A 12,869-nucleotide genomic window follows, 5' to 3' on the forward strand; every position below is an offset into this window, starting at 1 on the left:
GCAGATGGCAGAGGGGGTGGGCCTCTGGCCTTCTCAATTCGGCCTCTCTTGTCCTTCTCCAGGCTTCCGCCCAGGACCGCCCACTTCTCTGCCCTCCTCCCTCCGGTTCCCCATTATCTCCCTCTGTCCAGAGGCTATCGATTCTTCTCACTCCATATCTATTGATCTCCCTCTCTCCCAGTTTCTTTCTCTCTCCATCATCAATAGATCCACCAGACCCATCTCTTCCCTTTCAACAGATTATTCTATGCAGATTTCCCCTACCAGCTTTAATACGTGGACCCCAGAGCAAATAATCTCTACACAGCCTGTTGTGTTCTACACTATCCCAGTGCTTTCAAGCTAACATGTGTGTGTTTTCACAGAGCGTACACTCCCCTTCAGTGCAGAACTCACAGGGGCTCAGGTAAGGTGGGCAGGCCCCAGCATGTTGCACCTGTTAGATGGATCAGCAAACCAAGGCCCAAAGAAGGAACTGACTCTCCCCGTATCACCAGGTGGGCAGAAGGTAGAAGGAGGATGAACACTAGGTGTCCTGATTCCTCACCCACCCTGCTAGGCAGTCCTTCCAAGGTCTCTCTGCTTGCCTTGGAATACAGGAGGCTGGAATTTTTTGTTTGTTCAGAAAAATCACTATGTCTTCTTCAACACCAGCTACATCAACCTAGGCTTAATAAATGCTTGTTGAATGAATAAACAAGTGCTTAAGATGATGTTATAATACGTTTCTAGCCTTAGAGCAGATATAGCCTGTGCAGGAGGAGGGAAGAGTCTGCAACAGGGCAGAGCAGAGTCAGCCCACGTGAAGCCAGCCTGAAGCATCCTGGGACAAGTGCCTGAGTTCCCACCCCCCTGCAGGGAGCTGTGCTGTCCCAGGGCTTCCTGAGTGATCCATCTGCCTGCAGCACCTGGTTCTGTCTGTTTGCCTGTCTGTCTGCAGTTCTCTTATGCAAAGGTCTGTTTCCCTTGATCAACCAGGTTCCTATAGCCTTTCTTGAGCCTATCCAGTCATATGGAAGTACAGAGCTGCTGGGCGGGAGAGACAGAGCTCAGGAGCAAAGCTGAGGCTGGAGTACTGGGGAGTATGTGTGCTAAGGAATTAAGGCAGGCAAGTCCAGGACTCTAACCTGGGAATGTGGATTAGGTATGAAAATGGGACCATCTGGACGCTGCCTGGTTAGGCAACGCTGTGTGTGTGTGTGTGTGTGTGTGTGTGTGTGTGTGTGTGTGTGTGTGTGTGTGTGTGTGTGTGTGTGTGTGTGTGTGTGTGTGTGTGTGTGTGTGTGTGTGTGTGTGTGTGTGTGTGTGTGTGTGTGTGTGTGTGTGTGTGTGTGTACCACTGAGCCACACCTCCAAGCCCCCACTCACCTTTGAGGCCCTGGCCCATACCCAGGGCCAGCCCATCCTTGGTCCATTGAACAATCCCAGAGTAGTTGAGGAGCACACAGGGGAGCACGGCCCGCTGTCCGGCCACCACAGTCTGGTCTGCTGGTTCCTGGCTGAAGCGGGTCTGGGTGCCTGGCAAAGCCAAAGGTGGCATTAGGCAAGAAGATGAGTGAGGAGGGGCTCCACTATGGAGTCCCTACAGGCCCTTACTCCCTGAGGTGGCAAGGGTACCGCCTCGGGCGGGGAGAGGGCCCTCCAGTTCAGTCCAAGCCCTCCCCTCCAAGGTAGCACATTCTCGCCCTTGGCTCCATTCTCCCTCTGTGTCTTGGCTCAGGGGAATGGGCTTCAGGAGCTGGAGTGCTCAGCAATCACAGGAATGGTGCAGTGTTATGTAAAGGCCTTTGGAGATGGGTCTGGCTCACTCCACTCATTTTGTGGAGCACACGCACTTAGGTTCAGGGAGAAGAAGATCTTACCCGAGGATTAGAGCCCAACCCCCTGCCCTCCAGTTCTGAGTTGTTTCTCTATGCCCACCTATTGCCTCCTCAGCAAAGATGGCCGTGATCCTCGCCCCGTCCTTGCAGCTCAGGCTGATACCCACATCATGAACACAGGACACAGCTACAATTCCCAGCAGGAGCAGCAGGACAGATTCTATGGGCCAGTATGCCCAACTTGTCTGCACGTGACTATAGAAGCTTTCTGGCCCACTGTCTTACTCAGTGAGTTTTGCCTCTGGACCTAAGTGTGGAGGGCATGGACGTGGGGTGTGTGCACATGGACACACCTGCACACACTCAGCCGCCTACACCTTGGGAACCGAAAGGCCACATGACTTTGTTCCACTTTCCCTCCGGCTGTGGGAAGCTACACATGGCTGCCCGGCTGGCAGCTTGGCCGGGAGCATTTGATTAGAGAACTGCAGTGTAATTGCCTTTAATTGTGGAGCCTAAATGGAGCAGGGAATTGGATTGCGGGTTTCTTCTTTCCCACTGCTCCCTCCCACCCGCTTATTCCATCACTGGTTGGCCCCAGAGGTGGGGCAGGCCTGGGCACCTCGCAGAGCCCAGGAGCTGTGGTTATCAGCTCCCTTTGTTGAGCTCTGAGGAAAGGGAAGGGAGGAGGTAGAGTAACTGGGGACAGGAAAGGGGAGAGGGCTGGGGCTTCCACGGCGGTCATACCCAGGTAATCAAAATCACCTCTCCCCAGAACCCGAGTCCTTTGCTCTTCTTTTCAGCCCAGGTTCCTGAATCTTTGCAGAGACCACGGTCTCCAAATTCAACCTTTTCCCAAACCTAGCTCTCCAAAATTTCTCTGACCCCTACCAGTGAAGAGAGTATTCCTTTTCTCTATTCCAGGACCTCTCTCCATCAACTACTACTGCAGAGGCTTCTTTCGAGTCTCTTCCCTCTCTTGGTACTGGGGATGGAACTGAAGACTGTGCTAGGCAAGCACTGTCTACCACACAGCTCCATCACAGTACGGACATCCAGGCCCTCACCTCTCCCTCCTCCTTTTATCTCTTCCAGACTCTAGATTGCTCTCCTCCAGGAAGCCCTCTTAGACTGATCTCTGCTCCCTGAGGCAAGCATCACTCAGCCCTATCAAGACAGTACAATCCCTGGGACTTCCTGTCTGAAGCTACCACAGCGTATGCCCACATTTGTTTGTCAGGAAACAGAAGGCAGCCTGCAGGAGGGGGTGCTTGCTCTAGCCTTTCCACTGGAATAGATACCTTTTCCTTTTGGCCAGGGTGTGCTTGGTGGGGGGGGGGGGGGGGGGGGGGAGTGCTCCCTCTTCCTTCTGAGTCTTCCTGCAAGTTTGACATCTATGCATAATGGGTTAGCACTCGAAAGGAGCTGAGAAGTTGTCCAGGAGTGGACCGATGGTGAGATATGACATAACATGACTCAGCCTTTTGATATGTGGCTTGTACCAATTCTGCCCTGAGTCTGCAGGGGGAGAGGGGTAGGGTAGACAAGAAGTTGCAAACAGGGTCCCAATCCCATACTTGTGAGTGGCTCCCCAACTTTACAGACTTGACTTTCCATCCATACCTCCTAAAGAAGGAAAGGATAAGGCTCACCCACATTCAAGTGACAGGTGCTGAGATCCTAAGGGGGGATGGGTGGGTCAGGTGAGCAGCCAGCATTATTAATTCAAGCATTGCCTTCATTATTATTCAAATTTATTCATATCCTTGCGCATTTCTCAAGTGCAGTTACAAGCTGCAAGCCCTCCACACTCACGTTTCTCCTTCCCACAGCCTCCTGAGCCCAAGTCAAGGGCTTGAGAGTGAGGTGGCCATTGAGCCTGGCCAGAGATGCAATTTATATTCATAGCTTTCCTGCATGGAGCCTGGACACCCTGGTCTCTGGCTGAAGTCTCCAGAGGGCAGTGAGCAGCAGGCTCCTTGTCTACTTGGAGTGAGGGGGAGGCTGGCTCTGTGGCAGGGTGGGGGTGGGAAGCACTTGGTGAGAGTCAGGAGATCATGATCTGGCCTGACTGAGGGATGGGGTGACCTTGGGTGCATGACTTCCTCTTGTGGGTCTTTACTTGCTCACCTGGACAATGACAAGTGTGGACTAGACTCCTTTGGGAGGTCTTCCATGACTCACCTGCATTCCCTCACAGGCCCATCTACCCACTTCTCACTTCTGCCCTAATAGGGACTGTGGTGCACTCCCCACTCCTCCCCACCGGGTCCAGGGGCAGACTGGCACAGGGCCTGACTGACCACAGATGTTACATGTCAGCCTGCTGATGGATGGAGTGCGAATGAACTAATGCCTAAGTCGACAGTCATGTCTTATACAACCCCTACCAGGAAGGTAGAGCCTCCCCCGCCCCCCATCACTTCAGCACAGGCAGAGACAGAGCAGGAGGAGGGGCAGTGGGGTAAGCAGGACATGGATTCAGTCTTGGGAAGCTCCCTGAAAAAGGGGAGAGGAACAGAGCTGGGAAAGAGAGTACAAGCTGATTCTGGAAGGTTCTGATTCAATTGTGGGGAATGGTGGGGGGAAGTGAGGACGCACAGGCCACCTAGAAGATGAACAGAGGGTGCACGTGTCAGACAAGGCAACAAGTCACAACAGCTCATTAGCAGGAAGGGCAGGCACAAAGGAAATATTGGAATGTCCTGAGTCAAGAAGGCACTTACAACCACAACAGGGGGCCTAGCAAGCAGCAATATATGCACTGGAGCACATTTCTGAGTTCCTAAGTGCCTAGCCTTCCGCCATAAATGCTGAACTGAGCCCGTCCTGAACTGGAAGTGACAGCTCAGTCCCTCCCCTGAACCTGAACCCATGTCCAGCAATGCAAGGAAACTGCTAGCTGTGGAGCCTGGAGTCAGATGGGAGGGAACCAGTACAGGCCTGGCCACAGGCAGCAAGTGAAAACGGACTAGCTTCCCTTGCAGCCTGAAATCAGCAGCCTGACCTCAGAGCCAGACACTTCTGATCTGGGCTTTTAAAGTGAATTCTCACCTACTTTGGGCCCCCAAGTCTTCAGGCACTGGCACAGAAGGGACAAACTCTTAAGCAGCCACTGTGAAGTCAGGCAGAGGGACATACACACATGTGCAGGAATACATGAGCTTGCACACACACACACACACACACACACACACACACACACACACACGGCAGGCTGATGGAGGCACAAATGATGCTGTGAACTAGAGACAAAGACAGACACCCACACAGGGACACACCCACACAGGGACTAGAGGAGAGAAAGAAGTTCTTGGTTAGAAACAGCTCAGGATGCATAAGGTACGTTCAACAGGGCACCAAGAAAGGCTGGCAAGACAATTATATTCATGGAGTACAAACGATTCCATCCATGGTAGATGAGAAGGTGGGCAGAGACAGACTAAGAGAGACCAAGAAAGGCAGGCAGGGAGGTGTATATGCTTTGTGGGGCAAATCTTGCTTAACCTTTTCTTTAAAACATGATACCCAGGGACACCTGGATATACCCAGGCCCATGGTGTGACACTGGGGTCTAGAGCGCTGTGACTCTGATGCTGCTCTGGTGTTGGATCCTTTGTCTTTCCCACTAGATTCCCTAAGGTTTGCCAGGGTTTTCAGGCAGGCTACTAGCTGAGCCCATGGAGTACAGGGAGCAGAAGAGAGGTCCTGAGTGGGAAGGGATGGGGGAGGAGGGCAGTGCAGAGCTCCAAGATCTTTGACAAAATGGGGAGAGGTGGGAGCTGGGGAACCCAGAACTCCTACCAGTGGGTCTCTCTACTTCTCTTCCAGATTTCCTTCCTTTCAGGTTAACCCACGCCTTCCTCACCATCACCCCCAAAACACAAAGCTCTTTTAGCCTCAGACTTGGAATAGTTCCCTCCCCTATTCTCTACTGCATTGTTTGGGCTGCTGGTTACAGCACTTATCACAGCCTGCCCAGGATTAAAAGTTACTCATGTGTGTATTTCTGTCTCCCCTACTCCTGTGGGAGCCCCTGAGAACACAGATGCTTTGATTTACCTTTCTTGTCTCTTCAGCCCCAGCAATACCACTTAATAATAAATAAATATTCCTATTGATAAGATGCTGACTGTGCACCAGACAACGTGCTACAGATATTATTCCTAGTATTATAAGCTACTACACAGTGGCAGTTACTAACACCATTTTATATTTCATTTGAGTATTTGTGTATTTGTTTATTTAAGGCACTGTCACTTAGCTTTTTCTCTCAAGGCTGCATTCTACCATTTGATCCACAGCTCCACTTCAGGTTTTTTGTTGGGTTAATTGGGAATAAAATTCTCAATTTTTTTTTTGGCCTGCACTGTAAACCATAGTCCTCAGATCTTGGCCTCCTGAGTGGCAAGGATTACAAGTGTGAGCCACCAGCACCCAGCCACAACCTCCATTTTAAAGAAAACAGAAATAAAACTAAGACGCCAAAGGTATAGCCAACCATGACAGAAGGGGCTTGAACTGAATTCTTTTAGCTCCTTACTTGCTGCTCCTGGCATTAGGCTACATTCTGAAAAGGGTCTTCTCAATGAACTAGATTTGTGATCTCTGTCCCAAAGACAGCATTGGTGCCCATTTGTAACCTCTACAGCTTAGACTTCCAAACTCTACACTCCTTTGGGGCTGGCCAAGGGCCTGTGGCCCTTGATGCAAATATCCTGACAAGGAGGGAGGAGTGCTAATCAAGGATAAGATACCTGTCAAAGGCATCCAGGGAGGCTTCAGTGACTAATGAAGTACCCATCTTTAAGCCACCAATGGTTGCCAGCAGGAGAGGAAGTAACAACCAACAGCTTCTACTTATGAAGTGCCCATTGCTGTGCTAAATACCTCACTGATAGGATTTCACTTAATGGATGCCACAACCCAATAAGGTTAGAGCAATTATTACTCTTAATAAGGAAACCATGGCTCAGAGGCATCAAGCGCCTTCCTTCTAGTCATTTCAGCTGGTACGTATCCGAATTGAGAAGCACAATAAGGGACAGATGCGGTAACTACAATGAGGACCAAGCTCTTCTTGGAATGATGTTTTAGTAGATACTGCTGTCTTCTGGGACCAACCAACTCAGATTCTTAAGTCATTAAGCAAACCTGTCCCAGGGGGTCTCAGACTCCTCTTGCTGCTGCCCCTCACCTGGAACACACCTTCCCAGTGTCATTCCACCTTCTCTTCTCAAGGACAACCTTGCTGTGGTACTAGCCTTCCACCTCTGTTTTGCATCTCTCCTCCATCCTTACCACCTGGGTCCAGAGCCCGGCCCAGTCTTTGTGTATGAACCTCTCCTTTTCCCACTGAGCCAAGCAAGGACAGAGAGGTCAAATTCCACTTTTTGTTTATTTTTGCAGTGCTGGAGATTGGACCCAGGACCTCACACATGCAAGGCAAGTACTCTACCACTGAGCTGCTCCCAGCCCTCAAATCCCCTTTCTGAGAACTAAAAAGTGACCTCTAAATCCATCATAGAATGTAAATAGAGCCTCTCACAATGATGCACTTGTGTGTGTGTGTGTGTGTGTGTGTGTGTGTTTGAGTGCATGCGCACATACACACTGGGGCTTGAACTCAGGGCTAGGTGCTATCCCTTAGCTTTTTTGCCCAAGGTTGAATCTTGAACCACATCTGCACTTCTAGCTTTTTGCTGGGTAATTGTAGATAAGAGTCTCACAGACTTTTCCTGAACTGTAATCTTCAGATATAGCTAGGATTATAAGCATGAGTCACCAGTCCCTAGCAGCTATGTACTTCTTATGAGCACACATGTACTTCGGCACAAAAGCACACACATTCCCTCTCTCACCCACACATACATTCCTTCTGTACGCGCATTCAAGAACACATCTGTCTCTGAGCCCATGGGCACTCATCTGCTGTCCTGACACATGTGTCCCCAACCATCAGTTTCCCAGGCCCAGAACCAAAGAGGGAGTGAGGCCAAGTACATGAGAAGCCAGAGAGGCAGGCAGCAGGAAAGGGGGATGGTGAAGGATGGGGCCCTGTCTCCCCGGATTTATCAAACGAGCAGTAATGAACCCCCTGGGCCGGAGCAGTCCCCGAGCTCTCCACTCCAGATCAGGCTGCTGGTTCAAAGGGAAGCCTTTGATTCGCACCGACAGCTTTCAGATGGAACTAAATCTCTCCACTCTGCACTCTCCCTCGACAGCTTTCAGATGGAACTAAATCTCTCCACTCTGCACTCTCCCTCCTCTCCCTTGCTCTCACATCTTCACTATCCCCACCCCCACTGGACTTTCTTCCCCCACCCCAGCTATTCCTTCCTACTCCATGAAAAATACAGCAGACAGTCCTTCACATTAGACTCTCTTAGAGAAAAGAGGATTTCAATTCTCTGTGCAGCAAAGGGGAGGGAGAGAAGAAAGGGAGAGCAATTGGCACTTCTGATGGAGAAGGGGAAAAGTGAGGAGGGGGAGAGAAGGAGAGAGGAATGGAGGGCAGGCTGGACAGAGTAAGGGCAGACAGGAGAGAACAGAGACCAAGGCCAGCTACAGCAGGCACAGGCAGACCCTTAGACATGAAACTCCCAGGAGAGAGGCTCCGTGTCCCCTCACCTGACTGGTCAGGAAAGACTGTGTCTTTTGATTTTGCCCAATACATAGCAAGCCCCCAGAGTCCTATATTTGATAGGACTGCCTTCAGGGATGGCAACCTCCTCCAGTGGCCCTCTGAGGGGTCAGAAAACTTCACTGACGCTCTCAGGAGTACAGAGCAGATGTCGGGTGTTACAGAAAATGGGATGGAGAGTCCCAAATGATGAGTGCGAACCCAGACAAGTGTTCAGTACTCAAGGACTATTACCAGGGCCACAGTCCTGCTCACCAGGGCACTCTGGCATCATTTCCCCGGGCAGCAGGGGCCTTGTGCCCTCATCGGACTTTCCTTTACCATCTTCCCCTTTTCAAATCTTTCTGGTCCCGGGAAGCCTAAGCCACAGGCAAAGGAACCAGTCATTCCTCCCCCATCTGGCTTGGCCACAGCACCCCAATGTCCAACTCCAAGGCTGGGGGACAGGAAGAACAGCCAAAGGGGACTCTTTCCAGGGACCAGATGGGGTTTTACAAGTGGCCACAGTCTGGCCTCGATTCTGGCATTAGAGCAGACAACAGGGGCAGACTGTGGTGTTTAATGTGAAAGGAAGTGTGTTTACTGGTCTGGCCCAGTGGATTAGTTACCTAAAGAGGCAGGAACATGGCTCTTCTGAAAGGCAAAGAGGACAGACCAGGCACTACCCTGCCAGAAGGAGTGGAAGTCCTTTGAGCCAGGAGTCAGGAAGAGTGGGTACATCAGGTCCTGGCTTTGCCACCAACCAGCTATGTTGCCTCGCCCATCTGGATCTCGGCTGCCTTAACTATACAAGGAAGGAATTGAATAATTCACCCCAAGGGTCTTCCCCAGTTTTGATATCCTAAAACTCCATCCATGCCTCCTGCTCACCCACAGGGCCTCAATATTCTCCCAAGGACTCAGTCCAAGGCCCTGTCACTTTCAGACTGAGAAGAACCGGGGTGTCTGGGGCATTTCCCCCCACAACGGGTTGAATGGGGAATTCAGGGGGAAGAAGAGAGGGAGAGGGAGGGGGAGGAGGGCATTCTTTGTTTGCTTCCACGTGGAAGTCCCTGTCAGAGCTCCTTACACCCTAAGTAAATGGAGAACAGGAAGGTGGCAAGCCGAGGTCCCTGAGCCACCTGTCAGCCCAGGCCTACTCCCAAGGACTTTGGGCTCCAACTGAAAAAGGCTGGCAGGTGTGCCTGGAAACACTCCCACCTGCCCCATTTGGGCTTCCAGCCCCTGAGGCACCTGGGCCAGGCCTCCTCTGACAGCTCTCTACAAATGTGACCTGGCAGGGACCCTGACAATGTTTCACGAGAAGGACAAAGGCCTGGTGAGCCCAAGTGGGGTTGGCTACAGAGAGTATGACAGGCGGGGGGGGGGGGGGGGGGGGGCAGAGAAAGGGTGGCAGGGCTGGTGGACATGTTTGCTGAAAAACTGAAATTTCCATCTGGCTTCAGCGGGCAAGGAAGGGGAGGTAGGGAGAGAGGAGACAGGTGGCAGAGTTCAGATGGGAGACAGAGGCTAAAGGAAAGACAGAGAAAGAAGGAAGAGCAGAAAGTAGGACAGCGCCAGAGCAGGCTGCAAGAGCTGAAGGAGGGAGAGCAGACAGGAAAGGACAGCCTGTGACCGGCCTCTGCCTCCTCTGACCCACAGAAGCAAATAAACGCACCAGGTGCCAAACGTCTGTCTCCGCCAGAGTGGGAGCCAAAGAAACAGAATCTCATTTCTTTGTGATGCTTCCATATGTAAAGACAAAAGGAGAGCAGGGGAAGGATGGGAAGGAATGAGCTGTAGGCAGAAAGAAAAGCGCAAAGGAGATAAAGTAGGCAGTGGGGGGAGTGTAAAAGATTATTTCAAGATGAGGGAGAGAGGGAGGGAAGGGGAAGGAAGGAAGGAAGGAAGGAGGGAGGGAAGGAAGGAAGGAAGGAAGGAAGGAAGGAAGGGAGGGAGGGAGGGAGGGAGGGAGGGAAGGAAGGAAGGAAGGAAGGAAGGAAGGAAGGAAGGAAGGAAGGAAGGAAGGAAGGAAGGAAGGACCTAAGATGACACTGTAGTATGAAAGAGACAGAAGAAGACAGAGCAAGATAAAAAGTTAAACTGAAAGAGAGAGAAAGGGGGTGGGGGGGTGGTGTTACGATTAGAAAAAGGTCTTGGTAAAAAAAAAAACCCCAAACCCTATTTTATGTATTTATTTGGGCAGTATTGGGGTTTTATTTCTTTTATTTTTGTTCTGCTATGGGGGCTTGAACTTAGGGCTTCACACACTTGCTGGGCTTTTTCACTCAAAGCTGGCGCTCCACCACTTGAGTTAATCCCACTTCCAGGGCTCGGAATGTGGCTTAGTGGTACAGTGCTTGCCTAGCATGCATGAAGCCCTAGGTTCAATTCCTTAGTACCACATAAACAGAAAAAGCTGGAAGTGGTGTTGTGGCTCAAGTGGTAGAGTGCTAGTAGCCTTGAGCAAAAGCAGCTCAGGGGCAGTGCCCAGGCCCTGAGTTCAAGCCCAGGACTGCCACCGCCCCCCCCCCCCCCCAAAAAAAATCCACTTCCAGGTCTTTTTTTTTAACTAGTTAATTGGAGATAAGAGGCTCATAGCTTTTTTTTTTTTTTTTAGTTGTGAAAATACTGTACAGAGGGGTTACAATTACATGGGCAAGATAATGAGTACATTTCTTATCAAGCATTGTAGCCTCCTCCTTTGTTTCCCCTTCCCATCCCTTCCCATCCTCCCCCTGCCCCTCCCCCAATCCTCCCCCCCCCCTTTTTTTTTCTATCCTGACTTTGGACCAGGATCCTCAGATCTTAGCCTCCTGAGTAATCTGAATTACAGACATGAGCCACTAGTACCTGGCTTAAATGCTTGCTTGCTTCCTGGGCACACATTTGGGAGCAATCTACTTACCTTAGGCTTCCCCATAGCTAGGATAAACAGGCATGTGTCACTGCTTTCAGCTGGGTATTGAGAAGAAGTCTCATGAAATTTTCTCTGCCCAAGCTGGCTTTGAATAGCAATCCCAACAATCTTAGCCTCTAAGATACACATCTGAGCCACTGGTACCCAGTTAAAACCCTTTTTGAAGCAATGAAGCTCAGTGAGGAAGGAAAGCAAAGCAGTGGAAATGTCTCCAAATTGTTGATGGCTCCTGAGCCACTTCCCTGTAACAGGGGACCCTGGGAAGAGGCAGCAACACCTAACGCCTGCTGCCCCTCATAGATGGTGGGACAAGACAAGGGAGGAGGGGAGAAGTATAACCAAAAGCTCCCCAACACGACAAGAAGGAAGAAACTAAAGAAGGCCAGGGAGGAGAGGAGGAGAAGGTAGAGGCCTGGAGGAGAAGGTAAATGGCAGGATGGCTGAGCATCTGGGTGGATGACAACCTTCTGGTCTCATCTGAAGGTCTTGTGCTTTTAGGTCAAAGAAAAGGAGTGAAGTCTGAGAAATGGGAGGGATTTCTGGAGGGATTAGCCAAAGAAGAGGAGGAGAAGAGGAGGTAGCTAGCTATACATGAGGCAATTCAAAGACAGCCAGAGGTCAGAACCCTTATGTCTCCCACAAAGACCAGCTGGAGCCTTCCTGCCTCCACAAGGGTCCTTGAGGGGTTCTGATCCTTGCCCTCTGAGGATGGAGGTCAGTCACGTACCCCCTCATCTCTAGCATCTCTGCTTCTGCCTGGGCAGATACATACTTTTTCCCCCTGGGTCTAACCCATTCCCTCCTCCTGTATGGAAGCCATCCCCTCCAGCCCCTCCCCTCAGGCAGATGGGCATGCTGCCCCCCTGCAGCTCCGTAATTAAGACAAGCACCAGTTCTGCTCTGAAAGCCTCCCTCTGCTTGCTTGAACATTGTTAGTTACTGCTATTATGAACAGAGCTTCAAAGTACAGCCTGAGCAGAGCCAGAATGGTACCTCTGAGTCCCCCCAATAGGCTCAAAGCCCAGCAAGAAATGCAGGCTGGGTCCCAGACCCCCTCCGCAGAGATCTCCCACCACTTTTAGGAGCAGTCTCCTGAATAAACAGCCTCAGCTCAGATTCAGAAGGGCTGGGCAGCAAGCAGCAAGGAGAGCATTTTCTCCTTTACCCCTGAAAGAAAAGAGCCAGAAAGAAAGACACCAGGCCAGAGCTCTGGAGGATGCTATCTCTGCTTCTCGGTTGAATGAGCCTTATTGACATTCCCATCCCCTGACCCTCACCTCACCAGCAGATCCAGGTGTAAAAATTATTCCCTTTTTGGGCTGGGAAGGTGGCTCAGTGGTAGAGCGCTTGCCTTGCATGCCCGAGGCCCTGGGTTCGATTCCTCAGCACCACATAAGCAAAAAGAAAAAAGCCGGAAGCGGTGCTGTGGCTCAAGTGGTAGAGCGCTAGCCTTGAGCTGAAGAGCTGAGGGACAGTGCCCAGGCCCAGAGTTCAGGCCCCACAACCG

At 51.2% G+C, this 12,869-nt stretch overlaps 1 protein-coding gene across 2 annotated transcripts in view; it reads right to left on the reverse strand.

The window, feature by feature from the left end:
* Kirrel1 (kirre like nephrin family adhesion molecule 1) overlaps positions 1 to 12,869 on the reverse strand; it is a 107,552-nt gene that overhangs the window by 18,460 nt on the left and 76,223 nt on the right. For both annotated transcript variants that reach the window (XM_042682146.1, XM_042682145.1), the window contains exon 2: positions 1,369 to 1,518. In XM_042682146.1, coding sequence (XP_042538080.1) covers positions 1,369 to 1,518 — 150 coding nt within the window. The remainder of the gene's footprint in view (positions 1 to 1,368; positions 1,519 to 12,869) is intronic.

This window comes from Dipodomys spectabilis, unplaced genomic scaffold, assembly GCF_019054845.1.
Source record: "Dipodomys spectabilis isolate Male_0828 unplaced genomic scaffold, ASM1905484v1 ptg000069l, whole genome shotgun sequence".
Classification (NCBI taxonomy): domain Eukaryota; kingdom Metazoa; phylum Chordata; class Mammalia; order Rodentia; family Heteromyidae; genus Dipodomys; species Dipodomys spectabilis.